Source organism: Eretmochelys imbricata, chromosome 14 (genome assembly GCF_965152235.1).
Source record: "Eretmochelys imbricata isolate rEreImb1 chromosome 14, rEreImb1.hap1, whole genome shotgun sequence".
Classification (NCBI taxonomy): domain Eukaryota; kingdom Metazoa; phylum Chordata; order Testudines; family Cheloniidae; genus Eretmochelys; species Eretmochelys imbricata.
The window spans coordinates 992,665-1,020,149 of NC_135585.1; the positions used below are offsets into that span (position 1 = coordinate 992,665).

The 27,485-nt window shown below is 60.6% G+C and overlaps 1 protein-coding gene across 9 annotated transcripts; it reads right to left on the bottom strand.

Moving 5' to 3' along the window:
• Nucleotides 1-8,546: 8,546 nt before the first annotated feature.
• On the bottom strand, nt 8,547-26,537 carry TMC6 (transmembrane channel like 6). 9 transcript variants are annotated; one of them, XM_077834564.1, is made up of 20 exons: nt 26,351-26,537; nt 25,557-25,737; nt 24,580-24,719; nt 23,732-23,863; nt 22,487-22,645; nt 21,627-21,732; nt 21,291-21,387; nt 18,925-19,910; nt 18,535-18,679; nt 17,455-17,610; nt 17,071-17,246; nt 16,530-16,614; nt 14,323-14,420; nt 14,043-14,138; nt 12,882-12,957; nt 12,395-12,528; nt 11,659-11,835; nt 10,843-10,921; nt 9,894-9,972; nt 8,547-9,099 (listed from the first exon to the last, which is right to left on the bottom strand). In XM_077834564.1, the coding sequence occupies exons 2-20, from the start codon at nt 25,610-25,612 to the stop codon at nt 9,077-9,079; spliced, it is 3,000 nt and encodes a 999-aa protein (XP_077690690.1). In that variant the 5' UTR covers nt 25,613-25,737; nt 26,351-26,537; the 3' UTR covers nt 8,547-9,076. The 9 variants fall into 9 exon arrangements, 7 of the variants coding, with proteins under 7 accessions (XP_077690690.1, XP_077690693.1, XP_077690691.1 ...); XM_077834567.1 differs by lacking the exon at nt 26,351-26,537 and having other exon boundaries at nt 18,925-19,109; nt 19,656-19,910; nt 25,557-25,914; XR_013348014.1 differs by lacking the exon at nt 26,351-26,537 and having other exon boundaries at nt 11,703-11,835; nt 25,557-25,926.
• Nucleotides 26,538-27,485: the final 948 nt, after the last annotated feature.

Sequence of the window (27,485 nt, forward strand, 5' to 3'; positions counted from 1 at the left end):
GGAAAAGAGTGAAAAAATATTTTGCTTAGGAGGGAAAAAATGAAACAGAACCAAAAGGGACATTGCCTGGGAGGTGCTACCACACAGGGTAACATTTTCAAAGTCACCTGAGTGGCTTGGAGAAGCTACATCCTGTTTTCAAGTCACTGCGCTATTGGCCCTCGGTAAAACTTTCTGAAAGCACCGACATGGGAGAAGCCCAGCCCCCAGCTCCTACAAACCCTGCACACAGTCAGCTAGGAAGTCGGAAAAGATACTCACGATTGCCCTGCAACCTCTTGAGTTTCTCTTTAGCACTAGACTCACCGAGGGTGTGCTCAGATTTCATTTTCCTTAACAAAAGAAGGATCTGTATAAATATTCTGAATCCAGAAACATTAAAGCTCAAATGATTAATTTCACTCACAGCAGGGCAAGACTGGGCGGGATGGAGAGTCAGGTCACCATCTTGCTCCAGTGACATTTTGAGAGACCTCTGTGAATGGGAGAGAGCTCAGGGATATATTTGAAGGTGGGAGTTCAAACTGGTCTTTGGAACCCAGAACCTGTTTTGATCCACCCACCCCAGCAAAGACTCCCATCAGCTCCAACGGGCATTGGCTCAGGCCAGAAGAACAGGGCTCAAGGCGTTCTGAACACAACGGAGCAAGGCACGAAGTCCTCAGGGCTTTCTGCCTCGCTATGAGGGATGAATGCCCAGAGTTCAATGAGAAAGCCCTAAATCTACTCCTAACTCTGCAAGTCATGTCAACTTTCTGCCTACGCTTCTCCATTTGCAAAACAGGCAGAACACTACTTGTCTGGGTACCGAGCTCATACAGGTGCTGTGCAAAGCAACGGTGACAGCACAAAGAAACCTCCCTCGCATGCCAGCGCCCGGCACGCATACTGCTTGTTCGTGGAACAGTCCGGAGCTGCCAATTCGCAGCAGAAGCTGCCCTGTGGTACTATCAAGTGACCCTGGTGACCCATTTCTTCCCCTCTCCTGCCTGTTGTGGCCCCAGCATGCCCTTCCCTAGCCGGGGAAGTGACTGAGGTCTGGAAGTTAGGTTCTTAGGGCTTGCTGCAATTGGCTCTTTAGGAAACCTTATTTAGCACAAAAAGTGCAGGGGGAAATTTTGAAAAATGCTTAAGTGACTTAGGAGCCTAAGTCCCATTTTCAAAAATGATGTGGGCACTTCAGAGCCTCTCTCTGGGATTTAGTCTCCTAAGTCACTTAGGTGCTTTTGAAAAGGTTATCCTGTATGTGTAGAAGTGTCTAAAGAGAGATCTAGCCCCCTACCCTGGCAACATTTGGTTTCCTCTTATACAGTTTCCACGGTATGCATCTGATGAAGTGAGCTGTAGCTCACGAAAGCTCATGCTCAAATAAATTGGTTAGTCTCTAAGGTGCCACAAGGACTCCTTTTCTTTTTGCGAATACAGACTAACACGGCTTTTACTCTGAAACCTCTTATACAGGAACTTCTGCTGTGCTGCCTACAGGGAATCTAGCTGACTTGTAGGGTGTTTTTTTTCTCTTTTAAGTCTTTACTTGTTTTTCCCCTCCCCCCAACTTGCCAGCCCCCCCCGCCAGGTCACCTGCCCCCACCCCGCTCCCACTGCCAGCCCCCCCCCCCGGACAGGTCACCTGCCCCCTGCCCTCCCCCCGCCAGGTCACCTGCCCTCTGCCCCGCCCCGCTCCCACTGCCAGCCCGCCCCCCACCAGATCACCTGCCCCCTGCCCCACCCCGCTCCCACTGCCAGCCCCCCCCGCCAGGTCACCTGCCCCCGTCCTGCCCCGCTCCCACTGCCAGCTCCCCCGCCCCCTGCCCCGCCCCGCTCCCACTGCCAGCTCCCCCCCCCCGCCAGGTCACCTGCCCCCTGCCCCCGCCCCGCCCCGCTGCCAACCCCCCCCCCCGCCAGGTCACCTGTCCTCTGCCCCGCCCTGCTCCCACTGCCAGCCCCCCTGCCAGGTCACCTGCTCCCCGCCCCGCCCCACTCCCACTGCCAGCCCCCCCCGCCAGGTCACCTGACCCCTGCCCCGCCCCACTCCCACTGCCAGCTCCCCCGCCAGGTCACCTGACCCCTGCCCCGCCCCGCTCCCACTGCCAGCTCCCCCCACCAGATCACCTGCCCCCTGCCCCACCCCGCTCCCACTGCCAGCCCCCCCCGCCAGGTCACCTGCCCCCGTCCTGCCCCGCTCCCACTGCCAGCCCCCCCGCCCCCTGCCCCGTCCCGCTCCCACTGCCAGCCCCCCCCCCGCCAGGTCACCTGCCCTCTGCCCCGCCCTGCTCCCACTGCCAGCCCCCCCGCCAGGTCACCTGCTCCCCGCCCCGCCCCACTCCCACTGCCAGCCCCCCCGCCAGGTCACCTGACCCCTGCCCCGCCCCACTCCCACTGCCAGCCCCCCCGCCAGGTCACCTGCTCCCCGCCCCGCCCCACTCCCACTGCCAGCCCCCCCGCCAGGTCACCTGCCCTCTGCCCCGCCCCGCTCCCACTGCCAGCCCCCCCCCCCACCAGATCACCTGCCCCCTGCCCCACCCCGCTCCCACTGCCAGCCCCCCCCGCCAGGTCACCTGCCCCCGTCCTGCCCCGCTCCCACTGCCAGCTCCCCCGCCCCCTGCCCCGCCCCGCTCCCACTGCCAGCTCCCCCCCCCCCGCCAGGTCACCTGCCCCCTGCCCCCGCCCCGCCCCGCTGCCAACCCCCCCCCCGCCAGGTCACCTGCCCTCTGCCCCGCCCTGTTCCCACTGCCAGCCCCCCTGCCAGGTCACCTGCTCCCCGCCCCGCCCCACTCCCACTGCCAGCCCCCCCCGCCAGGTCACCTGACCCCTGCCCCGCCCCACTCCCACTGCCAGCTCCCCCGCCAGGTCACCTGACCCCTGCCCCGCCCCGCTCCCACTGCCAGCTCCCCCCACCAGATCACCTGCCCCCTGCCCCACCCCGCTCCCACTGCCAGCCCCCCCCGCCAGGTCACCTGCCCCCGTCCTGCCCCGCTCCCACTGCCAGCCCCCCCGCCCCCTGCCCCGTCCCGCTCCCACTGCCAGCCCCCCCCCCGCCAGGTCACCTGCCCCCTGCCCCCGCCCCGCTGCCAACCCCCCCCCCGCCAGGTCACCTGCCCTCTGCCCCGCCCTGCTCCCACTGCCAGCCCCCCCGCCAGGTCACCTGCTCCCCGCCCCGCCCCACTCCCACTGCCAGCCCCCCCGCCAGGTCACCTGACCCCTGCCCCGCCCCACTCCCACTGCCAGCCCCCCCGCCAGGTCACCTGACCCCTGCCCCGCCCCGCTCCCACTGCCAGCTCCCCCCACCAGATCACCTGCCCCCTGCCCCACCCCGCTCCCACTGCCAGCCCCCCCCGCCAGGTCACCTGCCCCCTGCCCCACCCCGCTCCCACTGCCAGCCCCCCGCACCAGATCACCTGCCCCCGTCCTGCCCCGCTCCCACTGCCAGCCCCCCCCGCCAGGTCACCTGCCCCCTGCCCCGCCCCGCTCCCACTGCCAGCCCCCCCACCACGTCACCTGCGCCCCGCCCCGCTCCCACTGCCAGCCCCCCCGCCAGTTCACCTGCTCCTTGCCCCCGCCCCGCTCCGCTCCCACTGCCAGCCCCCCCCGCCAGGTCACCTGCCCCCGCCCCCCCCGCTCCCACTGCCAGCCCCTACCGCCAGGTCACCTGCCCCCCCTGCCAGGTCAGCTGCCCCCTGCCCCCGCCCCTTCCCTCCAGGGAAATCTGCCCCCTTCCCCCACCTCGCCCTGCCCCGCCCCGCCCGAGGTGTCTGCCCCCCGCCCCTTCCCTCCTGGGGAGTCTACCCCCTTCCCCCGCCCCTGCCCCTTCCCTCCAGGGGAGTCTGCCCCCTTCCCCTGCCCCGCCCGAGGTGTCTACCCCCTTCCCTCGCCCCTTCCCTCCAGGGGTGTCTGCCCCCTTCCCCCACCTCGCCCTGCCCCGCCCCGCCCGAGGTGTCTACCCCCTGCCCCTTCCCTCCAGGGGAGTCTACCCCCTTCCCCCACCTCGCCCTGCCCCGCCCCCCCCCCCGAGGTGTCTGACCCCCACCCCTTCCCTCCTGGGGAGTCTATCCCCTTCCCCCGCCCCGCCCCTGCCCCTTCCCTCCAGGGGAGTCTGCCCCCTTCCCCCGCCCCTTCCCTCCAGGGGAGTCTGCCCCCTTCCCCCACCCCACCCCTGCCCCTTCCCTCCAGGGGAGTCTGCCCCCTTCCCCTGCTCCACCCTGCCCAAGGTGTCTGTCCCCCACCCCTTCCCTCCAGGGGAGTCTGCCCCCTTCCCCCACCTTGCCCTGCCCTGCCCCGCCCCCCCCCCAAGGTGTCTGCCCCCTGCCCCTTCCCTCCGGGGGAGTCTACCCCCTTCCCCTGCCCTGCCCCTGCCCCTTCCCTCCAGGGGAGTCTGCCCCCTTCCCCTGCCCCTGCCCCTTTCATTTCCCTCCAGGGGTGTCTGCCCCCTTCCCCCACTCTGCCCTGCCTGAGGTGTCTGCCCCCCGCCCCTTCCCTCCAGGGGAGTCTGCCCCCTTCCCCTGCCCCACACCTGCCCCGCCCCGCCCGAGGTGTCTCCCCCCTGCCCCTTCCCTCCAGGGGAGTCTGCCCCCTGCTCCCGCCCCTCCCCTCCAGGGGAGTCTGCCCCCTGCCCCCGCCCCTGCCCCTTCCCTCCAGGGGAGTCTGCCCCCTTCCCCCACCCCACCCCTGCCCCTTCCCTCCAGGGGAGTCTGCCTCCTTCCCCCACCTTGCCCTGCCCTTCCCCCCCCCAAGGTGTCTGCCTCCTGCCCCTTCCCTCCAGGGGAGTCTGCCCCCTTCCCCTGCCCCGCCCGAGGTGTCTGCCCCCTGCCCCTTCCCTCCAGGGGTTAGTCTACCCCCTTCCCCCTCTCCGCCCTGCCCTGCCCTGCGTGTCTGCCCCCTGCCCCTTCCCTCCAGGGGAGTCTGCCCCTTTCCCCCACTCAGTACCCAGGGAGGAACCTGTCCCGCTCCCCGTGGCATGACACAGAGCCTGGGCATGTGGGTTGGTGACCCAGCCCTGGCTGACTTGCTGGAGCAGGCGCTAGTCAATTTGTGTGCTTTCTGGCAGCAGCTTGCTCGGCCCCTGGGCTGCCCCACAGCCCTGGCCATTGCTGGATTTGGGCCACAGCTGTTCTGGGAACTCTGGGTGTTGCACAGAAGGTGAATCCATTTAACTTCTCCCAGCTACTGAGGGGTCCTGCCGGGGTCTGTCCCTCCCATACCCTGAGTCAGGAGAGCCTTGGCATAAACTAAGAACAAAAGACCGGCCATACTAGGTGAGGCCAATGTTCCGCTAGCCCAATATTCCGACTTCCACCGGTGGCCAGGGCCGGTGCTTCGGCGGGCGTGAACAGAACAGAATTATCAAGTGAGCCATCCCCTGTCATCCAGTCCCAGCTTCTGATGGCGGGTCTGGGATAGCCACAGCATGGGGTTCTGTCCCTGACCATCTTTGCTAATTGCCATAGATGGATCTATCCTCCAGGAGCTTGTGTAATTTTTTTTGAAGCCAGTTACAGTTTTGGCCTTCACCGCATCCTGTGGCAGAGAGTTTTGCAGGTCGACTGTATTTTGTGAAGCAGTGCTTCCTTTGCTGGGTTTAAACCTGCAGCGCAGTCTATGAATTTCACTGGGTGACCCCTGGTTTGTGTGTTTCGTGAAGGGGTAAATTCCTCATCCTTATTCATGTTCTCCACACCAGTGAGTTAGTTCTCCATACTAACAGGACTCTGCATGTTTACTCAGCTGATTCAAAAGGTCCCTTGCTCCTGTCCTCCCAAGACAGCGTGCAGTGTCAGTGACATGGCGGCCGTTTTTGTGAAGAAGTTTGCAAAACAGGAATGCTTGCAGTTGTGTTGATAAGCATAGCCCATACCCTGTGCACACGGCCCCACAGCTTACACACTGACCTGACACAACTTTTGAGAAGACAAGACACCACCTGGCTGTGGGGAAAGAGCTGGGCTGGAGCCAAGTCACACAGGGGTTACTCACATGCCTCTCTGCCATTTCAAAAGGATGGGGGCGGGGGCAAGTACAGTAAACAGCGACAGACAAAGCCAGGAAATTCCCATGGGTGCGTAAAACTCCTCCCAGCTGCCTGCGCATGGCCCTGACTCACCCCCTTCTTCTTGGGTAACATCCTGGCCCTCTTCCATGAGTGAGGCTTGATGTCTGTGTGGGCTGTGGATAGGGCCCACCAGGCAATACAATCGCTGAGGGAGGAGGACATCATGCAGCGGGGTGCAAGCTGAGTTATAAATGTGCTTAGTGTTCAGACTTTATTAAATGCTCGTAACTTACTGCCTGCATTAATTTCACTTAGCTCCTCTTATAAGTGACTAGTTAAGGGTTTGCTCTGTAACTGTAAATCACCAGGCAGAAGAGAAGCATTAACAAACATGAAATACCAATTGCCCCAAGAGGTGTTCTCTCCTCCCCAAGGAAAGAAGATCCAACACCACCAGATGAACCATTGTGGGACATCAGAGGACAAAATACTTTGTTGGTTGCTCCCCCCACCACACACAAAGAAGAGGCGATGTGCAACTGAATTCCTTCCAACCGCTGAACTTGTAACTCCAAGCAGAAGGAGGGAAGGGATAAAAAGCCCTAACAAGGAGAAGCTGTATCTTTATATTGCTTGGACTTTGAGGGGCAAGGATTAGTAAGCATAAGCAAACGACCTGCAGTGCTTGGCCTGGGTTAGCCTTGAAGAACATACAGAACTTAAACAACCAGGAGTCCGGTGGCACCTTGAAGACTAACAGCTTTATTTGAGCATAAGCGTTTTTTTTTTTTCCCCCAGATAAATGGGTTAGTCTTTAAGGTGCCACCGGACTCCTGGTTGTTTTTGTGGATACAGACTAACACGGCTGCCCCCGATACTTGTCATATAGAACTTACTTATTATAGAAGCTTCTATTACCTCTTGAAACTTAAGACTGTAACTCATTTTTCCTGCTTTAACCTGGTAAATATCTATTTCCTTTTCCTAGTTAGTAAATCTGTAGATAGTTTATTATAGGATTGGCTACAAGTATTGTCTTTGGTGTAAGATTTAAAGTGCAATTGATCTGGGATAAGTGACTGGGAGTAACCTGGGAGTAACCTGACTATGGTGATTTTGGGTGTAAGGGACCATCTATCACTAAGGCAAGCTTGCCTAGGTGACAAGATAGTCCCCTTGGGCACTCCAGTCTGTCATGGAGTCCCTGGGCGATGCTCTGGAACTGCTCCCCATGAAGCCAGGCAGGACTCTGGGGCAGTCTCCTTTCGGTGAGCAGACTGTCTGTAGGACACAAAGCTCACACAGCTTCCCCCTTCCTAGGTCTGACCTCGGAGCATTCAGCATCCTCTGCCCCTCCGTGCGCTTCCCACAGCGAGTCCACCCAGGCGGGGTCCTGGGGAAGCCAGAGGGTCCTGCCCCCCAACTCTACCGTCAGACGTGACTCTCAGCCAGCCAGTAAAACAGAAGATTTTTTAGACGACAGGAACATGGTCTAACACAGAGCTTGTAGGTGCAGAGAACTGGACCCCTCAGCCGGGTCCATTTTGGGGGGCGGTGAGCCAGACAACACGTCTGCACTTCACTCCTCATCTCCAGCCAGCCCCAAACTGACTCACCCTCCACCCCCTCCTCCTCTGGGCTTTGTCCCTTTCCCGGGCCAGGAGATCACCAGATTCCTTTGTTCTCCAACCCTTTAGCTCTCACCTTGCAGGGGGGAAGGGCCAGGCCATCAGTTGCCAGGAAACAGGGTGTCAGCCATTCTCTGTGTCCCTGCACACCCCTGCCCTCTAGGGCTCTGCAACGATCATACACCCTTATCCCACCCCCTAGATACTTAAGAACTGCCTAGGGGAAACTGAAGCACCCCCACACTATTCAGAGAAAACATTAATAACAGTTCCACTTCGTCACATCGTCTATCTGTGATTCCATGTTAAGGCTGTTTCAGTGCCTGAGGAGTTCTCACCTGACACCTGGCTGGTGAAATCTAAAACTCCCAGGCAATGTGGGGTTAAGCCCTGGTTCCTAACAGTCTGCCCTGAAGCTGGCATTCATGCTCTTGCCAGGCCCCAGGAAACAAAACCTCCGTGCTTGACTGGTCAGTCCTAGCATTCAGTAATAGCTGTGGAGTTTGCTAAGTCCATTCTTTTCTGCCTTGCCTGCCTCTCCAAGGAGCCATGCTCATCCAGTGAGAAACAAAGGCCGGAGGTAGTTAGCAATTGCCAGATGCCCATGAGTGGTGCCATGGGTGGCCACCAAGCTGTTGGGATGGGCTGCTGCCTCACAGCTCGTAACGGTGAAAGCAGATTTTGGAACATCAGCTCCTTGGGGCAGACTTTCTGGGCACGGGGTTGCAGGGGAATGAGAAGCCCTGGTCAGTTCAGACAAGGTTCTGGGACAGAGGTGAGGATGTTAGAATGAGCTCCCCCATGCCTGCATATCAGTGGATGTTAGAATGAGCTGCCCCAGGAGCTCCCTCTTTTCACAGCCATGTGCCAGAAAACACTCACCAGCAACCAGCTGGGCCAGTTCCTGAAGAACTTGAAAACAACAACATAAATGGCTCTGCCATTCACACTCCGAACTCGGAGCTTAGAAAGAGGGAGCGTGGTTTTAATAGTAACAGAGCTAACACGTCCCCAGGGGAGGGGCCTCCTGAAAACCACCCAGCTGCTGGGACAGCCAGGTTGGGGTCTGGTGGCTTCGCAGACACCCACTGAAGGCCCAGCAGCGTTAAACATCCCACTGTCAGACGAGAGGCTGGTTTGGGCCCGTTGGCACCAGATGTGCTCAGCTCTAGCCGTGCCTGACCGCCCGCACGGCTTCTGGACCCCGTGCCCTGATGGAAGGCAAGGTCTCGGCAGCCTTCCCTGGGGAGACAGAGTCACAAGCACCAGTTCATGACGGGAGCGGAGGTTTTTGCCCAAAGAGAACACACCAGTGCAGCTGTAGGGCAGGGCCTGGGTGCCAGCACCAGCCGGAGACTGGTTTTCTCAGCGCTATGTCTACATCTCTCAGCGCAGCCCTGTAAAGTCCATTCCCGGCTCCGGTCTCTCCAACGCGAGGCTGCAGCCAGAGGGAAAGTCCTGGTCACGCATTCAGCTCCTTCCTTCCTACAGCACAAAGGGAGCGCTTCAGTCATTGTCATCATCAAATCTCTGTGCTCCCGTAATGCCAAGGGCCCCTCGGGTCCTGGCTCCCAGTGTGGCGGCTGCCCAGACGCACAGGGAGATGGTCCCTCGCTCACAGTCCAGCCTCTCTGGTTCCTGTGCGCCTCCCTTGCCCCGGGATTGCATGGGGCAACAGGCACCCTGGTGTCCTCGCCATGGAACAGCAGGGCCTGGAATTGAATGGCCCCGCAGCCACCCTAGGCACAGGGGAAATGGTTTCCCAGCCAAAAGCTGTTCCCAGTGAAAGAGGAGTGAGCAGCTATTCCCTGTGCCGTGTGTGAGGCACGGTAGCAGCCACACAGTTAGGGCCTGGTCTGCCTCGGTACGAAGTCAGCTGGGAACATTGGACCTATTTGCCTCTGCCATAGAAAGCGGAGGCGATGCCCATCTGGGTCCCCGTTGCAGCACAGCAGCTGTGGTAGAGATTTTGCTCCTCTGCAGGAGGAGACGCTCAGGAAATGCTGACTAGCTCAGGCAATTCCCTGCTGATTCTGTTTGCCCACCACAGACGCCCTTTGCTTTGCAGCTCTGGCTGCCACCTGCACTGCCCAGAGCTGTACTGAACTCAGCTGGGTGGGGCAGCAGAAAGGGCAGCTGGGCCCAGGCTTCATTCACTTACAGACGAGGCATTGGATAAATCCCCCCAGCATTTCCTTCATCTCCTTGGAGCATCAATGTCCAGGAGCTTCAGTCCGACTCCGTCCCCTGCCCACCCCCAGCCACGCGCTGAGCCTCACCTGGCACGCAAGGATGCGTCTCTTGCTTCCCATAAATGCACTGAAGCCTCTGAATGAGAAATACCTTATCTTCCCCTTCCTAGAACAGAAGAGACACCACCGTGAGCAAAGGGGGGCAGAACAGGGCCATGACCCCCGGCAAAACAAGCCGCTGTAATAGGAGAGATGGAGAAACTAACGCTCAGCTGTTATGGCCAAAATCCAGTGGGAGCTGCAGGTGTTCAGCACTTGTGAAAACTCGGCCACTCATTTGGGTGCCTAAATGTGTGTGTAGGTGTCTAACTGAGGCACCCATTAGAACTCAGGAGTTCCTGGATCCCAGACCCGTGCTCTGTCCACTCGACTACACCTTGCACCTCCCATCACCTTCCTGAGGTGTAAGCATGGGGTACAAGGAACCAATGCCGAGCCACTGGCTCCTTTGAAATCTATGTCCCCAGTTTTCCTTATGGCTCCACAGCCGATTACCAATAAGTACCATAAACCTTCTCTCCTCATAAGAACGGCCACACTGGGTCAGACCAATGGTCCATCCAGCCCAGTGTCCTGTCTTCCGACAGTGGCCAGTGCCAGGTGCCCCAGAGGGAATGAACAGAACAGGGAATCCTCAAGTGATCCATCCCCAGTCACACTTTCCCAGCATCTGGCAAATAGAGGCGAGGGACACCATCTCTGCCCATCCTGGCTAATAGCCATTGATGGACCTGTCCTCTGGGAACTTCTCTAGTTCTTTTTTGAACTCAGTTATAGTCTTGGCCTTCCCAACAGCCTCTCTCCTCACACCTTTGGCTTAAACCTTGGCATGTAAAAGGCACTTCTCTGTGCCATGGTAGGGCCTTCTTTAAGGTACTGGCACAGAGGCAGGCCCAATTCAGCTTTCCCTGGGTCCCCAAGTCCCACACATAAGGCAGTAAGAAGCAAGCAGCATGCAGAGGCCCCATGAACTCACGTTGGCAATCTGTTCCTTCAGCAGGCGGATGATTCTCCGCTGGCCTTTCACCACCTGGATGTGGAGGTAGATCACAGCTCTGCAATGGAAGGACATGAACTGCAGGCCTCAGGGTCTGACGCCCACATTTGAGGGGGCCACGCATGCCAGATGTATGGCTAGATCACCTGCCATTCTCTCCAAGCCAGAGCAGGGGACAGGGGGGAGGACGGACAGGGGATGGGGGGGGACAACTGGGCTGGCCCCAGCAGCCAGTCAGAGACCTCCTTTCTCACACACCCAACCTCTCCTCCCAACGAATTTCTCTGCGCTCAGCCACTTGTTTCACGGCCTCAGGCGGCCAGGGAGTGAGGAGTGGGACACGCACTCCCTGAGCAGCCCTCCAGCTCCCCCCGTGGCGATGCAATGCGTGGGGTGAGGGTGTCAGACTGTGCTTCACAACTTCAGTGGGGTGACACATCTGACCCCCTCATGCAGAAGAGGCAGCTCCACCCCCTGGTTCAGGGGAGCCGCTCCATTAGCTGCCGGAGCAGGGGCACCAACGCCTTCTTCCAGGCTTCCACCCACGGGAGAGTGAGGCCGTGGTAAGGAGAAATAACAGCTAGGTTCAAAGGGGCGTGCCAAACCCAGTGTAGGACCAGTGCTGCTCTCTGGGCGGAGGCAGGAATGCTCCTGGGTGACGCTGTCCCGGCTTACCAGGGAGCTCAAAGTACAAGGACTGAATGCCTTGAGCAGCTATTCTCAGCTACGGGGAGCCCAGCCTGGTGTGTTTGCCTGTAGTTTTCAGGCTTGGATTCTGAAGTCAGACATACTCACAGCAGGACTCCGGACACAAAGAACAGGAAGAAGGTATTTCCCACCAGGTGTTTGTGGATCCAGGTGAACCAGGCGATGTTTGGGCTGCATTTCTCCAGCTCTTGAACCCAAGTCTTCCCTGACTCGTAGATGGTCTCCTGCATCCGGAACGGGCCACATGTTTTGGATGGTCTCACTCTGGGCAGACAAAGAGCAGATGAAAGTCAAATGGACACCTGTGGTAGAGGACGACTTCCAGCTGCAATTCACTTGCTACCAGAACCACCGCCTGACCTGACCTGGGCTTTGTGCCTTTGGTGTGGAATCTAGATGTTACCTCCAGAAACAACACAGACCTGATTTCCATGCCACCTAGAATGGGCTCCAACTGCAGCCATGCCCCGGGAAAGACTTCCTCTAGCAGGGATTTGATCCAAGGCACCCCCGCCTCCCTGCCCCACCCCCAGCTGTGCACAGGTGTTTAGAAACCGCAGGGCTGAGTCGGAGGCAGGCGAATCCTCTCTGTGGAAATATCCCCTGGCTGCCTTTATTCGTACAGTGCTAAAGCACACACGGTGACTTACAGGCAGCTCTGAGACAGGCCCAGCCCCGAGGAGCAGACTGGTCCCAATCAGCCTTTGTGTCCCAAGCACTGGGAAGCTGGAGGGGGGAAGGGGAGGGTAGAGCAGTCAGACCCCACAGCTGGTTGGCTCCATTCTCTCTGTAGGCACGGAGGGTTCTCATTACACACACTCACGCCCAGATGGTGTAGGAGAGGAAGATCGCGGCGCCCAGGAACGAGGGGAAGCACAGGAGGGTGATGAAGACGGTGCTCATGTGAGATGCGCGCCACGGCTTGCTGGGAGACTGGCAGTTCTTCATCAGGCTGGTCTGGAGATACAGAGTTAAACCAGCTACTAACTTCTGACCCGAGTGTAACAACCCCCCATCGGCCGGCACACAGGACAGATGTTCTCTGGCCCAGGGAGTCCCAGGCCACTGCTGCTAATAGAAATGGAGAGGGTGAGACCTGGTGCAGGTGAGGAACGCCCGTCTGCCCCCTCCCTTCCCAGGGAGCTCTCCTCTGTTTCTGGACAGAGCTGAATATAGAACTGGGCAGGGACCTTTCCCCCCATCCAGCCTCTAGACCTCCCGGCTCTGGACAGCGTGATTGCAGCTGCAGCACTGGCTGAGGCCGAACAGCAGCTGCGAGCCGAAGGCCGGTGGGTGGGGACGACCGTTACCTTCTTGATGTAGAACAGGAGCACCAGCTTGAGGATCTGGACGGCTGGGAGGAGGGGGCAAAAGAGAACCCCCAGCCTGAAAGGAAGAAGGAAAGATACAGTACATTTGTGAGAGCCCTGCCCTCCCCCGCCCCCAGGAGCCAGTGCCCCCAGCCATGGGGCAACATGGTCATTGCCTTGTTCTCCTCCAGCTGGGGGGCTTCCAAAGTGCACAATGGAGCCAGAACATGGGCGGCAGCAGGGGACCCTCCGGGAGCTCAGTGGGGCAGGAGATGTGCTGTCATCCAATGGCAGTGGAAGCCCACGGCGCGGCCCGGGGGCCCGATCCGGCCCGCCTGACAAGGGGACCCCCAAGCCGTACCCACACGGCTCGGCCCAGGCACCCGATCCAGCCTGCCTGACAACACAACCCCCACGCCGTACCCAGAGGGTGCGGCCCAGGGGCCCGTCTGGCCTGCCTGACAACGTGACCCCCACGCCGTACCCACACGGCACGGCCTTTCCAGTTTCCTTTTTCACACAGTGAGTTTCTAGCCCTGGAGTCTGCAGAGAAAACCTGCTACATGCGAGTGGAGTGCGACCGGCGCATGGTGCCTGCGTGGCTCAGACGGGGGAACTCGGCTAGGAGTCTGGCTGGAGGAACAGAAGCGACTTGGAGAGAAGAGAAACAAAGGGCAGAAACCGGGATGGCCTGAGTGGGGGTGGAAGCGACCAGCACTGAACGAATCACAAATAAGGCCAACGGTTAGTTACTACACGAGGCCTTGTTCTGCCATTGACACGACTCCTGCTGCAGGTTGCGAGGGAATCGTAATCCTGACCTTACACCTGGCCCCCAGAGCATTTGCCCTCCTTCCATGCACGTTCTGTTCTGCACAGGTTCTTATCTCGCCCGCAGCCCTGCAGCGTGTCAGGCACCTTCCCGCCTGGGGCGTTCTCGCTCCCGGGGGAGCTGCGTGTGCAGGGGGGTTTAAAGGTGCTCGCTGCTCTGTGCCTGAGCTCCTGCGTGAGGCAGCCAGAAGCACCTGTGTAATCGGGCAGCAGCCTATCGGCTTGTGAAGCGGATCTGCCTCTCCTGGCTCTGGGAAGAGGCTCTAGCTACTCGGATAACAGAGGGGTGGGGGGAAGCTGTTGAACCACTGGCAGCAGGAGATGCCTCACCAGGTCAGAGTCTGCCCATAGATCAGCTCCAGCACGTTCCGGGCAATGTCAAACTCAGGCCTCTGCTTCCTCATCAGCTTCTTCTCCAAGATGAGCCTGGAAGACAGAGAGAGACTCTCAAGGGGCTGAGGCCGCAGGACACTCAGCCCCTGAACTTTCACTCCAACAGAGATCAACCTTGCAAGCAAGATGTGCCAATGTCCCAGCAAGCCAGAGCTGCCTCTGCATGGCGGAGCCGGGGAGGCCCCAGCACCAGGGATGGGCACCGCACGAGCATTACCTCCAGAGCAGCTCCCCAAGGAAAGTGTCCAGGAGCGTGAACACGAAATCCATCACCACAAAGCGGTACAGCTCCTGCCCCACAGACGTCTCCCAGCACTGGGAAAACACAGGCATGGGTGGTATCAGGGAAAGGGTAGAGATGGCTCCCTCCTCCCACCAGCTCTCCTGTGGCCCCCAAGCAAGATCTGAGAACACCTGCCCTGCAGCTCCCTCAACAGTGGGGCACTCACTCATGGTGCCCTGCCCGCTAAGGCACTCTTCCCATGGCAACTGGCGGGCTGGCAACATTCTCACTCGCTAGCCAAACCTAGCCACTGAGCATTCAGATCACGACACTCTGCCTCTTCGAAAGGGGAACTCGGGACCTTTGCTATGCTGCATTGTGCCATCCCTGCCCATTGCAAGGGCCAGCAACAATCACAGAATCGCAGGACTGGAAGGGACCTCGAGAGGTCTCGTGTCCAGTCCTCTGCGCTCGTGGCAGGCCTAAGTATTATCTAGACCAGTGGTCTCCAGCCACTTTTACGCCCAAGATCACTTTTTGAATATAAAGGCAACCCAGGATCTACTCCACCCCTTCCCTGGGGCCCAGTCCTGCTTACTCCATCTCCCCCCTCTCTCCGTCGTTCACTCTCTTCTACTCTCACTCACTTTCACCGGGCTGGGGCAGGGGGTTGGGGTTCGGGACGGGGTGTGGGCTCTGGGCTAGGGCCGAGAGGTTCGCAGTATGTGAGGGGGCTCTGGGCTGAGCCTGGGGCAGGGGGTTGGGGTGAGGGGTGCAAGCTCTGGGAGAGAGTTTGGATGCAGGAGGGGAATCTGGGCTGGGGCAGAGTGTTGGGGTGCAGGAGAGGGTGTGGGGTGCAGGAGGGGGTATGGGGTGCTGACTCTGGGAGGGGGCTCAGGGCTGGGGATTGAGGTGTGGACTCCCACCGGGTGGTACTTACCTTGGTGAGCAGTGAGCGAGGCTGAGGCAGGCTTCCTGCCTGCCCTGACCCCATGCAGCTCCTGGAAGGGGCCAACACGCCACTGTGGGCCCTGGGAGGGAGCAGCGGGGGGACTTGGCTCTGCACGCTGCCCCTCTCTGCAGGCACCAACCCCAAAGTTCCCATTAGCCACAGTTCCTCATTCCTGGCCAATGGGAGCTGCGGGGGCGGTGCTTGCAGACAGGAGCAGCGCTCAGAGACCCCTGCCCCCCTCCCTCCCGGGGCACACGGGCCGCTTCCGGGAGCAGCGTGGGGCCAGGGCACATAGGGAGCCTGCCTTAGCGGCAGCCCTGCTACACCACCAGAGACTGGGATTGACTGGGAGAGTCCCCAGGATCAACCAGTCGATCAAGATCGACTGGCTGGTGACCACTGACCTAGACCATCCCTGACAGGTGTTTGTCCAACCTGCTCTTAAAAATCCCCAACGATGGAGATTCCACAACCTCCCTCTGCTATTTATTCCAGTGCTGAACCACTCTGACAGTTGGGAAGTTTTCTCTAATGTCCAACCTAAACCTCCCTTGCTGCAATTTAAGCCCATTGCTTCTTGTCCTGTCCTCAGAGGTTAAAGAGAACAATTTTTCTCCCTTTAACAACCTTTTATGTACTTGAAAATAGTTATCATGTCCTGCTCCATCTTCTCTTCTCCAGACTAAACAAACCCAGGTTTTTCCATTTCTCTTCATAGGTCATGTTTTCTTGACCTTTAATCATTTTTGTCGCTCTTCTCTGCATTTTCTCCAATTTGTCCACATCTTTCCTGAAATGTGGCGCCCAGAACTGGACACAATACTCCAGTTGGGGCCTAATCAGCGCAGAGTAAAGCAGAAGAATTACTTCATGTCTTGCTTACAACACTCCTGCTAATACATCACAGAAGGATGTTTGCTTTTTTTGCACAGTGTTACACTGTTGACTCACATTTAGCTTGGGATCTGCTCTGATAATCTGAACCCAGCACAGCAGGGGTGGCAGATTGTCCCAATATCCCTGGGCCAATGGGAGAGCTTAAATGAGTGCTCCTCTCTCTGAAGGGTGCAGTTGGGCCATTCAGTAGCTCCGAGTAGCTCTTGTTCCCTCAGCATGCACAAAATCTATTTAATCCTCATTTCTGCACAGCCCATGCAGCTGTGGGCTAGAGTGTGGGCTGGGTGCAGGGGCCCAGAGCTGCAAGGGCCCAGCTCTCAACAAGCAGAGGTTGCAACCAATGCAGACTGACCTCGTCCTCCAAGTAGTATCCCCTCTTCCGACTCAGCCAGTGGTAACACAGCAGGCCCAGGACGACCATCTTCAGAATCAAATTCCTCAGGACGAAAGAGAAAGGGAGAGAGGGAGGTATCGGAGAGTGAGTGAGAGCGAGCAATCCCATGCCAGCAAGAGGAGCAGGGCAGGGATGGACAGAGAGCTCTGGTGGGCAAAAGCACGTGAGCTCGCTTGCTCCGTTCAGCTGCTCCGAGATCTCAGTGCAGAGTGCCTGGCAGTGGAAGGCACCAGCTGCATGCATCTCCATTGTCCCCCTGGGGCAGCCCCTGGCCAGGCCTAAGAGCAGCCCGGGCCCGCCCCGGAGCACAAGGTGCCCCCCTGGTGCTAAGGAGGAGGAGGAGGACGGAAGGCCTGTGGCTCACTGAGAGGGGTGCTCAAGCCCAGGTCCTTCAGGGAGTCCCAGGCTCCCAGTGCTGGATTTCTAGCTGTAACACAGCAACCAAGACCAAAAGAAACCCCCAGACGGAGGGGGGTACGCCCCACCCCCACTGCCCTACCTGCAGATGGCCACGTACACCTCCAGCGCTGGAGACTCCTGCTTCTCCCAGGCTGCCAGCAGGTTATACAGGTACGGCATCACCAGGTTCATCAGGGACACCACCATAGGCAGGACCAGCAGGAAGGCTTCCTGCCGGGCCTCGCTGCTCCCCCCGTCTCGGCTGTCCCGGTGCACCTGGAAAGCCGGCACCAAGGGGATTACTGGCCTGCAGACCACACACAGGACTCTGGCTGCACCAGAGCATCCCTGGCCTCTCGGGAACAGTGCGACTGCCCGTGTCTCTGCAGAGCCCGGCCCCCGCCCCGCTAGCTCCGGGATGCCCCTCCAGGCAGGGATGACAGCCCCTTATGAGAGGAGGGCCCAGCACAGGGCCCGCACTCACCATGAGCAGGTGTTCGGAGAAGTAATACACTGCGATGACACAGCCTAGGACGGTGCCCAGGGACAGTGCCCAGGCCAGACTGAGAACCACCATCCTGCCGAGCCTCCTGCACAGGCTCAGTGGGCGGGACTTGGATTGCCACTCTCCTAGCAGCTCCTGCAAAACACCACCGCAACGGACTGTCCTGATTGTACCGACGTTCCTGGGGCTGACAGACGGGCACAGCGTTCGCTGGGAACGGGCTGCAGGTCAGGAGCGGCGAACGCCTCCCCAGGAAGGAGGGAGTGGTGGAATGGACCCGGGAGCAGCCAAAGGACCCAGGGCCTTTGGATGCACCAAGAGAGCTGTTGTCCCAAGGGGCGGAAGAGGGGAGTTTCCAACACGAGGGCAGGGGTCGATCCTTGGGGAACGGGCCAGGACCTGGTGTAACACACCCATCTTTCAGCTGTGGGGATTCAGGCTCAAATCCAGCTTTAGGTCACAAGTGAAAGTGAATTTTGTGGCTTCAGTTTAATCCCCAGCTTGCCCAGTCACAAAGCCACCATGGTGGTCGTTCCTGGCTCAGGAGCAGCCCAGGAGTAACACAGCGGGGCAGAGCAATAGTGAGGGGCACCGGCACAGCTGTGGGAGGAGGGGCAGGGGCAGCTGTGAGTCTGGGCTACAGGGCACCGGCAGAGCTGTGGGTGAAAGTCTGCACAGATTGGTCCCTAATAGAGGAACTGAATCTATAATATGGTCAGTGATATTGTTATAATTGGGGTAGTGCCCACAGGTCCCACTGAGCCCAGGGGTCCCTGGGGCTAGGTGCTACCTGTACACAAGGAAAAAGAGTTCTAACTCGAAGTGCTTCCCAGCTCCCTAGACAAGCCAGAGCAGGCAGTGTTGCCCCCTGGCTTGAACAGATGGGGACTGAGGCACAGAGTTTAAGGGTCTTGCCCAAGGTCCCACAGGGAGACTGTGGCAGAGCCAGGAGTTGAACCCACATCTGCCAAATCTCAGGCCATTGCTTGAACCCTGTGGCCAACCCAGGCCGTCTCAATGAGCCTGGAGCCGGGTGGAAATCCTCTGCGCAGCACTCGCCTTCAGCTGGGTCCGGATGTTTTCGTTCTGCAGCCTGACGGAGCGTCTCTGGATCACCTTGTAGTCCCAGGCACAGAACACTTTCATGGCAAAGTGCCCCGACGTGCTGCCCACGCGGTAACTCTCGCCAAAGGATCGGGACATGCTGAAAGAGGAGCAGCCAGGGAACGGAGATTGCAGAGAAGAGAAAGGAAAGGAAAGGGGGGCATTTCCGAGCCATCAGTGGGTGCCGCGGAGAGCATGGGGCTGGGGTAAGTCAAGGGGCAGAGGCCATACAATAGCCCAGACAGGGTGGGCCCAGAGGTCGGGGCGGTGGGGGGTAAGTGCTCAGATGCGGGCGCCTGGGTGAATAATGCAAGGCACAGCCAGTGAGCAGGGAGGGCGCCTTACCTGTACACCAGCAGGATGCATGTACTGAAGAAGGAGACCCCAATGGTGAACACATAGGCCAGCGGCATGTTGTACGGGAGATGGCCTTTGCCAGGCTGGCACCTCCCACAGCTGGGGGTGCAGGGGTCGTTCAGGGTGAAGTTACTGTAGTAGCCGTAGTACATCAGAGTCTGAGTGAAGTAGCCCTGCAGGGAGAGGACAGGAGTGGGCCCCACTGCCTCCCCCAGCTGCAGAGCAGGGGGACTCTGCATGGGCTCCCAAGGGAGACGTGGATCCCCGTCGCTGGAGGGTTTTAGGAACAGGCTGGACAAACCCAGGTGGGTCTCGGGTTTCTTGGTCCTGCCTCTCGAGGTCCCTTCCAGCCCGACGTCTCTATGATCCCTGGGCTCCACCTCCAGGCACCATGACGGGTGCTGCTCAGCAGTGGTGGTGCTGCTCCCCTCTCCCCCCGCCCGTCCCTGGGATCCGGTCCCCTGTCCGGGCCAAAGAAATCCGATGCAGGCTGCAGCTGCTGTACGGCGGGCCCAGGCCCTGTTGCAGGGCGGGGGCACCTTTCTCTGAAGCACCTGGCTCTGGGCTGGAAGCAGAGCTCCTGCTGAGCAGGGGATGCAGATCCTGTCTGTGCCTGAGCACCGAGGGGTGGCAGGGCATGTGGGTGCTGCCCTGGGGCTGGGGAACGCAGACAGAGGGAGGTGGGTCTCCGAGGTCTCGCCCTCCAGCGCAGTACTCACCGCCCCCGTGAGGAGCTCAAGCCCTGTGAAGAGCCTGCTGTTCCCAGCGGCCGGGGGGTACCTGGCCTGCGTGGCTACCACGAAGATCAAGAGGGTCAGGAACAAGAAGGCATTGAACGTGAGAAGCGTCTTGAGGAAGAGGAAGTAGGACAAGACACTGGAGCCGAAGCGGCCGCCGATCTGCTTCAGGGACTGATGCCAGGGCTGGAGGGAGTGGAGGAGGGAGAGGAACCCATCCCAGAGACTCCGGAACCCCTGGAGGGGAACAGAACTCCGCTCAGAAAAGGGGGCCAGGGCCAACCCGTCCGAGGCACCCCTGCAGCCCCTCCAACCTCCCCTCTCAGCCGTGGAAATCCCTGCAGCATGCATGCTGCTACCGTCTCGCAAGGCCCAACTCTGCTTAGCGCAGCCAAGCTGCTCCTGGACTCTAGCCTGCCATGCTCTCCCTCTGCTGCTCCCGGCCCCATCGCCTTCCTCCCGCTCGGCTACTCCAGCGAGGGCTTTGCTGAGTGGCCCAGGGGCGCAGAGGGACGGACAGAGATGTACCATGCCCCTGGGAGCTGAGCACAATGGCAGCTGCGACTGGAAGAGGTTTGTGTCCTTTAAGCATCACGTCTCAGGTGTCCCGTGCGCATCTAGCGCCGTTCGGTCTGCACTGCTGGAGTCTCCGGTGGAAGGGCTGTCACCAGCTCGGGGCCTCTGTGCACCTACCAGAACCAGGCCCCCACCATTCACCACAGCGCCGGGGCTCAGCCCGGGCAGGTCCTGGCCCCATGCCAGTGACAGCTCCAGGCAGGGAGCACTCAGCATAACAGGGAGAGAACCCCCAGTAGCACGAACAGAACCACCCTGGCCAGTGAGTGCTGGGCTAGACCTTCCCCTGCCCCCAGAAATGTGCTCCCTTCCCAGCAGAAATCCCAAGCCTTCAGCTTCCCAGGACACACGGGGAGACCCGGAGGGAGGGAGAGCTCAGTTTGAGCATTGGCCTGCTAAACCCAGGGTTGTGAGCTCAATCCTTGAGGGGGCCATTTAGGGATCGGGAAAAAAATTGGGGATTGGTCCTGCTTTGAGCAGGGGGTTGGACTAGATGATCTCCTGAGGTCCCTTCCAACCCTGATCTTCTATGATTCTATGACCAGACAAAAAGAAAAGGAGGACTTGTGGCACCTTAGAGACTAACCAATTTATTTGAGCATAAGCTTTCGTGAGCTACAGCTCACTTCAATACAGACTAACACGGCTGTTACTCTGAAATCTATGACCAGACAAGGCGCCTGTTCCCACAGACGCTGGAGAGTCCCCAGGGTCCCCTCCCTGGGGGGCTCCACCCAGCTCTGAATTTATCTGAGCTGCTTCATAAACAACTGGGGAAAAAACCAGCCACTATCTTAATTCCCAGCGAGAGACAGGAGTGCAGCAGGGCCTGGCGCGAACTGCAGGACTCTGCCAGGGGCCACAGCCTGGGGTGGGGAGTGCGGGGAGGGAGAGGAGATATGGGGCTCCTGTCCTGCAGCACGGGGCCTTTGACTCTGCGAGGTTTCTCCAGACAAAAATCAGATCCGCCCCTCCTGGCCCAGCAGCTGGTGCTGCCAAGGGCCCAGCCTGGCACCTGCAGTGGGTGGGGGCAGGACTTACTGTGATGAAGTCGTGTTTGAGTTGGCCGCAGCAGGACAAAGGCCACCTGGTTCTCTCGGGTTTCCTCAGGGTGCTTCTGTGTCCACCCAACTCCTGCCTGCAACACACAGTCCCGTCACACCACAGCTCAGACACCACAAGGGAGAATCCGCAGGAGGGGACAGTTCTGCTCTTGGGAGACCCCACGCTGCCCACAGGGGACACCGGCCTCCTCTATTCACCCCCACGCTCTCTGAGCCCCCGCCCCACCCAGGTTCCTCAGGCCAGAGAGACTCCGCTTAGGTGTGGGGGCAGAGCTGGCACCTGCTGCTTCCCCTGTCCCTGGTGGGGACGGACCTGAGGCTGCGTTTCTCTGCCAGGCTCACGGGCATCGCCTGCAGTATGTGGTTCCTCTGGCTGCTCGAGAGGGTCTGCAGCTCCTTCACCAGCAGGCTGTGTGTGTCTGGGGAGCAGAATCGCAGCAAGGGTCACGCAGGGCAAAGTGGGGCACCCTGGGCAGAAGAGGGGGAGCCTCCATGTCCATGGGCTGCAGGGACCGGCCCATTCTCAGCCAAGGTGTGGGGGGAGCAGGGAATGAGATGGGGCAGGAATTCCGTTCCAGGCCATCGCCCCAGCTCAGCATCGCTGCCATCCCGGGGGGGGTGGCGCTGGCCACGTGGCCCCTCCCCCATCCCGAGGGGGGCGCTGGCCACGTGGCCCCTCCCCCATCCCGAGGGGGGCGCTGGCCACGTGGCCCCTCCCCCATCCCGAGGGGGGCGCTGGCCACGTGGCCCCTCCCCCATCCCGAGGGGGGCGCTGGCCACGTGGCCCCCCCAATCCCGAGGGGGGCGCTGGCCACGTGGCCCCTCCCCCATCCCGAGGGGGGCGCTGGCCACGTGGCCCCTCCCCCATCCCGAGGGGGGCGCTGGCCACGTGGCCCCTCCCCCATCCCGAGGGGGGCGCTGGCCACGTGGCCCCTCCCCCATCCCGAGGGGGGCGCTGGACACGTTGGCCCCCCCCATCCCGAGGGGGGCGCTGGCCACGTGGCCCCTCCCCCATCCCGAGGGGGGCGCTGGCCACGTGGCCCCTCCCCCATCCCGAGGGGGGCGCTGGCCACGTGGCCCCCCCCCATCCCGAGGGGGGCGCTGGGATGCCTGGCCCTGCAGCCTGAGCAGTGCATGGCACTCCCAGCACCAGCTGCAGCAACAGCCGCTCACCTTCCTGCTCTGAGCGGCCGGCGTCCAGCTCCAGGTCGTACTGCCGCAGGCTGGGCCGTGCAGAGCGGGACGCTTGGTGCAGCGGCGGCCGGCTAGTCCGGCGGCGAAGCTTGGTTGTGCGGTTGTAGCACTGTGAGATAATGGCTCCTCGGCTGTGCCCTGGAACACACAGCCGGCACGCTGGGGGTGAGCGAATGCGCGCTCCCTGGCCAGGGAGCCAGCGGGGCTGGGCGATCAGCAGCCTCTGGAAGACAGGTCTCCTCGGGGGCTGCCCCAGGCAGAGGCATCGGGTCCCCCTCCCCTCAGCTTTGCTTCCAGCTGCCTCATGAATGAGGGTCCCAGCTGGGGGCATTGCGCTGCTCAGGTTCCTACAGTGGGGGTTGGGGCAGGGCGGGGTTGGTGGGGACACGGTAGTGTCAGGGTGGGGGGCACAGCTTGGCGCAGGTGGGGGCAGGGTGGTGGTGGAGGTCGGGGGGCTGCAGCCCGGGGCGGACAGGCAGGTGATGGTGGGATATTGGGGTGAGGGCAGGGTGGGGGGCACAGTTTGGGGCAGGGGTTGGCGTGGAATGGTATTGGGGCAGACGGGTGTGGGGCACAGCTTGGGGCGGGCAGGTGAGGGCAGGTTTGGCTCTTGGAGAACCACTGGTCTGCCCCGGTGTGAGGATGGGACGCAGCAGGGAGGGGGAGTGTTGACCTGGGAATGTGCCCTGGGGAGGGGAGACCTGAGAGCCTGTCACCTGAGCCAGGACGGGGCGGGGGAAGTGACACCTCTGCCCAGGAATGTGGACGGGGGCTGCAGGAGAGGGCCTGCTGGGGGGGTTAGTTTCAGTTTGGGGCTGGGTGGAGGAACACAGGGAACCCCAGGGCTGGGGTCTGAGCTCCCTGCTCCCCCAGAAGGACTGGACTGAGGGGTCCTGGGTGTACCCACAAGCTCTGTTTTGGACTGTGTTCCTGTTGTCCAATAAACCTCCTGTTTTACTGGCTGGCTGAGAGTCTCAGTGAATCCCAGGAAGAGGGGTGCAGGGCCTGGACTCCCCCACACTCCGTGACACCCGGGGCTGGTCCAGCTGGGTCGGGAGGTGCGACTAGCCGGCGCCTGGGCCATGCAGCCATGAGCGGGCCCAGGACTCTTGGCTCCAGTCTCCTCAGCCCACTCTGTACGGGGATCAGGCCAGGCTGGGGGCGGGCAGCAGGACCGGAGCCGGGCTGGGGCTGCGTGGTTGGCTTCCCGGGGCTCATGCTCACCGATGGTGCGGCTGGGCATGCGGGCAAGGATCTGTAGCGTGGCTGAAGAGAAATCCGGGTGCTCTCCTCTCGGCTCTGGCTCCTCCCAGACCTCAGTGCGGCCGGCTGCAGCAGCCCCATGGGCCAGGTTTTCTGGGAGAAGGCGAGGAAATGCACTGAGCTCTGCCTGTCGGGATCAGAGAGGGAATTCCCCGCGGGCTCCTGGGGACAATCCCCAGCCAGGCCTGCAGCTCCGTGCCTGGGCTCCCCGTATGCCTCGCTCAGGCCTGCACCTGTTCAGAGCAGACGCTTGGCCCCGAGACGAGCTGCTGGCCCTTGCAGTGGCACTGGCCAGAGGCACCCCAGGAACAGAGTGCTCCCTGCTAACCCCCACAGGGTCTGTCTGTTCCAGCACCGGGCCCGAGGGCTCAGAGCCTCCCTTGTCAACAAGCTTGCCCGAGCTCCATGGGCCCCTCCTGACGGCTTGGCGACAGGGTTGCCAACTTTCTAATAGCACAAAACTGAACACCCTAGCCTCACCCCTTCCCTGAGGCCCCCCCACCCTGCCCCACAGCCCTGCCCCCCACTCACTACATTCCCCCTCCCTAGACGGTTCAGTCTCCCCCACCCTCACTCACTTTCACTGGGCTGGGGCAGGTGGTTGGGGTGTGGGAGGGGGTGAGGGGCGGGGGTGACACCTTGGCGAGCGCTTGGACGATGGAACGTTGTACTAGTAAATGCCAGGAAGAGTCTCAGGAGCACAAACTAGGCTTCGTGTTTGAGCTATAACCTGTGCCCCCCCAGCACACACAGCTTCTTGGGCTGCAAAGCGCTCCCAGATACACCCGTGCTGCAGGTCACTGCTTTACCTCTGCCCCCGACGGTCAGCTCCTGCAGCTCCAGCTCCAGCTCCTGCTCCAGCTCCTGCTCCAGCTCCAGCTCCTGCTCCTGGAGGAGCTGCTGGAAGGAACTGTGCATAGCACCCTCATCGCCCAGGCTCAGATCTGGGCTGTGGGAAACACAGAAGCCAAGATACAGGCTGAGCGGCAGGTAACCGCGCCCACCATGACTGTAACCCGCGGCCCTTGGGCTCAAGACGGGAGGTGTCCAGGTCACAGGTTTGTAAAGATGCCAGATTCTAGCAGCATCCTCTTGTCAACTCAGCGGGGGTGGTGCTGGGACACAGCAGCCCCTGGCTGCACCCCAGAAGAACCCAAGGGCCATGGCCTGGGGATCTGACTGAGTTCCAAGGCCTGTGGAGTTGCTACCATGCAGGGTCACAGAGCCCATGGGGCCACTGCCCCAGAGCAACTCCCGAGCGGGATCACCCTCATTGCCACCCCAGGACAATTCTGTCTGCACAGGGACGCGCTGCACCAATCTTCCCATTTCCCCTCGGTATCCCCAGGGCGGCAAGTTCTGAGCTGCACGGCCCCCATCCCCACATGGGGAGGGCAGACAAGTGCCCCCACAATGGAGGCTGTTGCTGTGGCAGCCGTGCTCCACCAGGACACCCTCTTGGCAGGGCCAGTGGGAGCCTCTCCAGGGCCAGGGTGGATGGCTCGGGCTGAGAGGCTCCCTCCCACCGCAGACTAGGAGAAGCCCGAGTGCTGCCGTGTTAAGGACAGGATGCAATGGCTGTGTCTGGATAGGTTCCCCAGTGGAGTGGGCAGAGTCCAGGGACCATGCCCCTGGCAGTCAGTCAAGTGGGGCAGCAGGGTTGCTGCTCTGAGTTACATAAATGGACCCTAGACACCTCGGTGGTGGGCACGTCAGAGGTGCAGGTCTGGACAGATGGAGTGCTCCCCTCCCAGGCAGCAAGGAGGCAAATGGCCATGCAACTCACCTGGCACCGTCCCTACTCTCCGGAACGCAAAGGGTGAAAGAGAATGGCTGGGTCATCTCGGGGTCTCAAGTCCAATTCCAGCAGCTCGAGGCCGGATCCAGACAAAACCGGGGCCTGGAGTTCTCCAAACAACTCTCTCTCTCAGCAGCGCCCTCTTCTCTTCATCTCCCACTTGTCATTTCTAAAACAGGCCCCCCAGGGCTAGTGAGCCATGGGCAGAGTACAGCCGAGGGTGCTGGCTGGGCTATTCCCCAGCTAATTCAGCCCAGTGAGCGGGGGCTGGCTGCTGGAGAAGGGTGTGCTGGGCTCTGCCACCTCCCAGGCGAGTCCCACGGAAACAGGGGCTGTGCTGAGTCAGGCAGCACAGCACAAAACACGGGGAAGAGGAAGGAAGAGAGGAGGGGACAACAGCTGCGATTCAGTCACACACCCGCCCTGTTGTGCAGATCGTGCAGACGCAGCAGCAGGCTCGGGGCTGCGGGCCCAGGGCCAGCAGATCGTGCCCGAGGGGCTATTCCCGGGGGGGTGGAGACTAGGTGTTTCTAACGTGCCCTAACCCTGTGCCCCAATCCCCTGCCCCAGCTCTGAGCCCCCCGAAACCCAGAACTCCTTCCTGCACCCCAGAGCCTGCACCCCCAGCCCAGAGCCCTGAGCCCCTCCTGCATCCCAACCCTCTGCCCCAGCCCTGAGCCCCTCCAATTCCCCAAACCCCTCATCCCCAGCTCAGTAGGGTCGTGGGCATCAACGATTTTCTTCAACTGGGTTCCTAGAAAAAGAGTCTGAAAACCACTCACCTAGGGCACTTGCTTCCTTTTTCACACAAGGGCCCTGACCTTTCGTTGCAGCTTACGGCCAAGGAAGCGGAAACGCACTGACTCGTAAAAAGAAACTGCACAGAAAACAGCGATGAGGAGAGATCTCTCCCACATCCTCTGCACTACGGCAACCTCGACCTCCTTTCCTCGGCGCTGCCGCAACTTGCCCAGAGAGACACTAACCCCCTGGCTCCCTCTGCCCTGGCAGGGACTCCTCCTCCAGCCCTACCCAGGCATCCTTGCAGGGTTCCAGCTAGGGGTCTGTCTGGTCCCAGCCGACCACTTGCTCTGTGCAAAGCCCCAGGCACCGTATGTCATGCAGTGCGAGCAGCTCCCAGGCAGTGATCCACCTTCTGGCTGGCCAGCCGAGAGACCAGATGGTCAATGCTGGGCACTGGCTGGGAGCCCTGCAGCACCTAGGGTCAGGACTCAGAAACCACAGTGCCAAGCCTGCGGTACGTGCGTCAGAGAGAGGGAAAAGCTGGGGCCTTACCCTGTGTGTCGGGGCTACTCCCCCAACCAGAACAGGCAGGAGAAAGGAGCCACTCTCTCCTCCCCACTCCCAGTTCTGATTCCTCAGCGGGCACCAGAACAAACAGCCTGTGTGTCCCTGCCTGGGCAGCATGTAAATGCAAACCCTTTGTCCTCTCCCCACACAATGCCCCGTGCAGCCCAAGGCCAGGGGAGGGGCGTCCCCGTCTCACCCAATCCAGCTTCCAGAGGGTCACATACCAAGATGCATTTTGCACCCTGAGTGAGCTGGAAAGTCTGTGCAAGGCACTGGCAGAACGAGCCATGGCCTGAGCGAGCTCCTGCACTAACCAGACCCCCTGACTGGCTGTGAATGCCTCTGATCACCTATGCACCTCTCTGCTGAGAACCAGGGCTGCCCAGGACACCTGGAGCCCCGGCGTCTGCAGCACAGGCCTTGGGAAATGCCAAATCTCCACCCTCCACAGGAGCCACTGGACTGCCCTTAGAGCTGCCCTCAGGGGAGCAGGGCTGGCCCCCTGCATGCTTCCTCCCCTTCAGCCCCCTCTCTCCCCTGCCACTTGCTTCCCACACCCAAAGCCCGCACTGAGAGTCTTCAGGCACTAAAGAGTTAACTGGAGCG

Coding starts and splice junctions, on each gene's coding strand:
- TMC6 (XM_077834564.1), bottom strand. CDS start 25,612: ATGACCCAGCCATTCTCTTTCACCCTTTGCGTTCCGGAGAGTAGGGAC. Junction 14,421..16,529: donor GATACTACTTGGAGGACGAG/GTCAGTCTGCAT, acceptor GTGTTTTCCCAG/TGCTGGGAGACGTCTGTGGG. Junction 10,922..11,658: donor TTTGTGTCCGGAGTCCTGCT/GTGAGTATGTCT, acceptor CTTCCATTGCAG/AGCTGTGATCTACCTCCACA.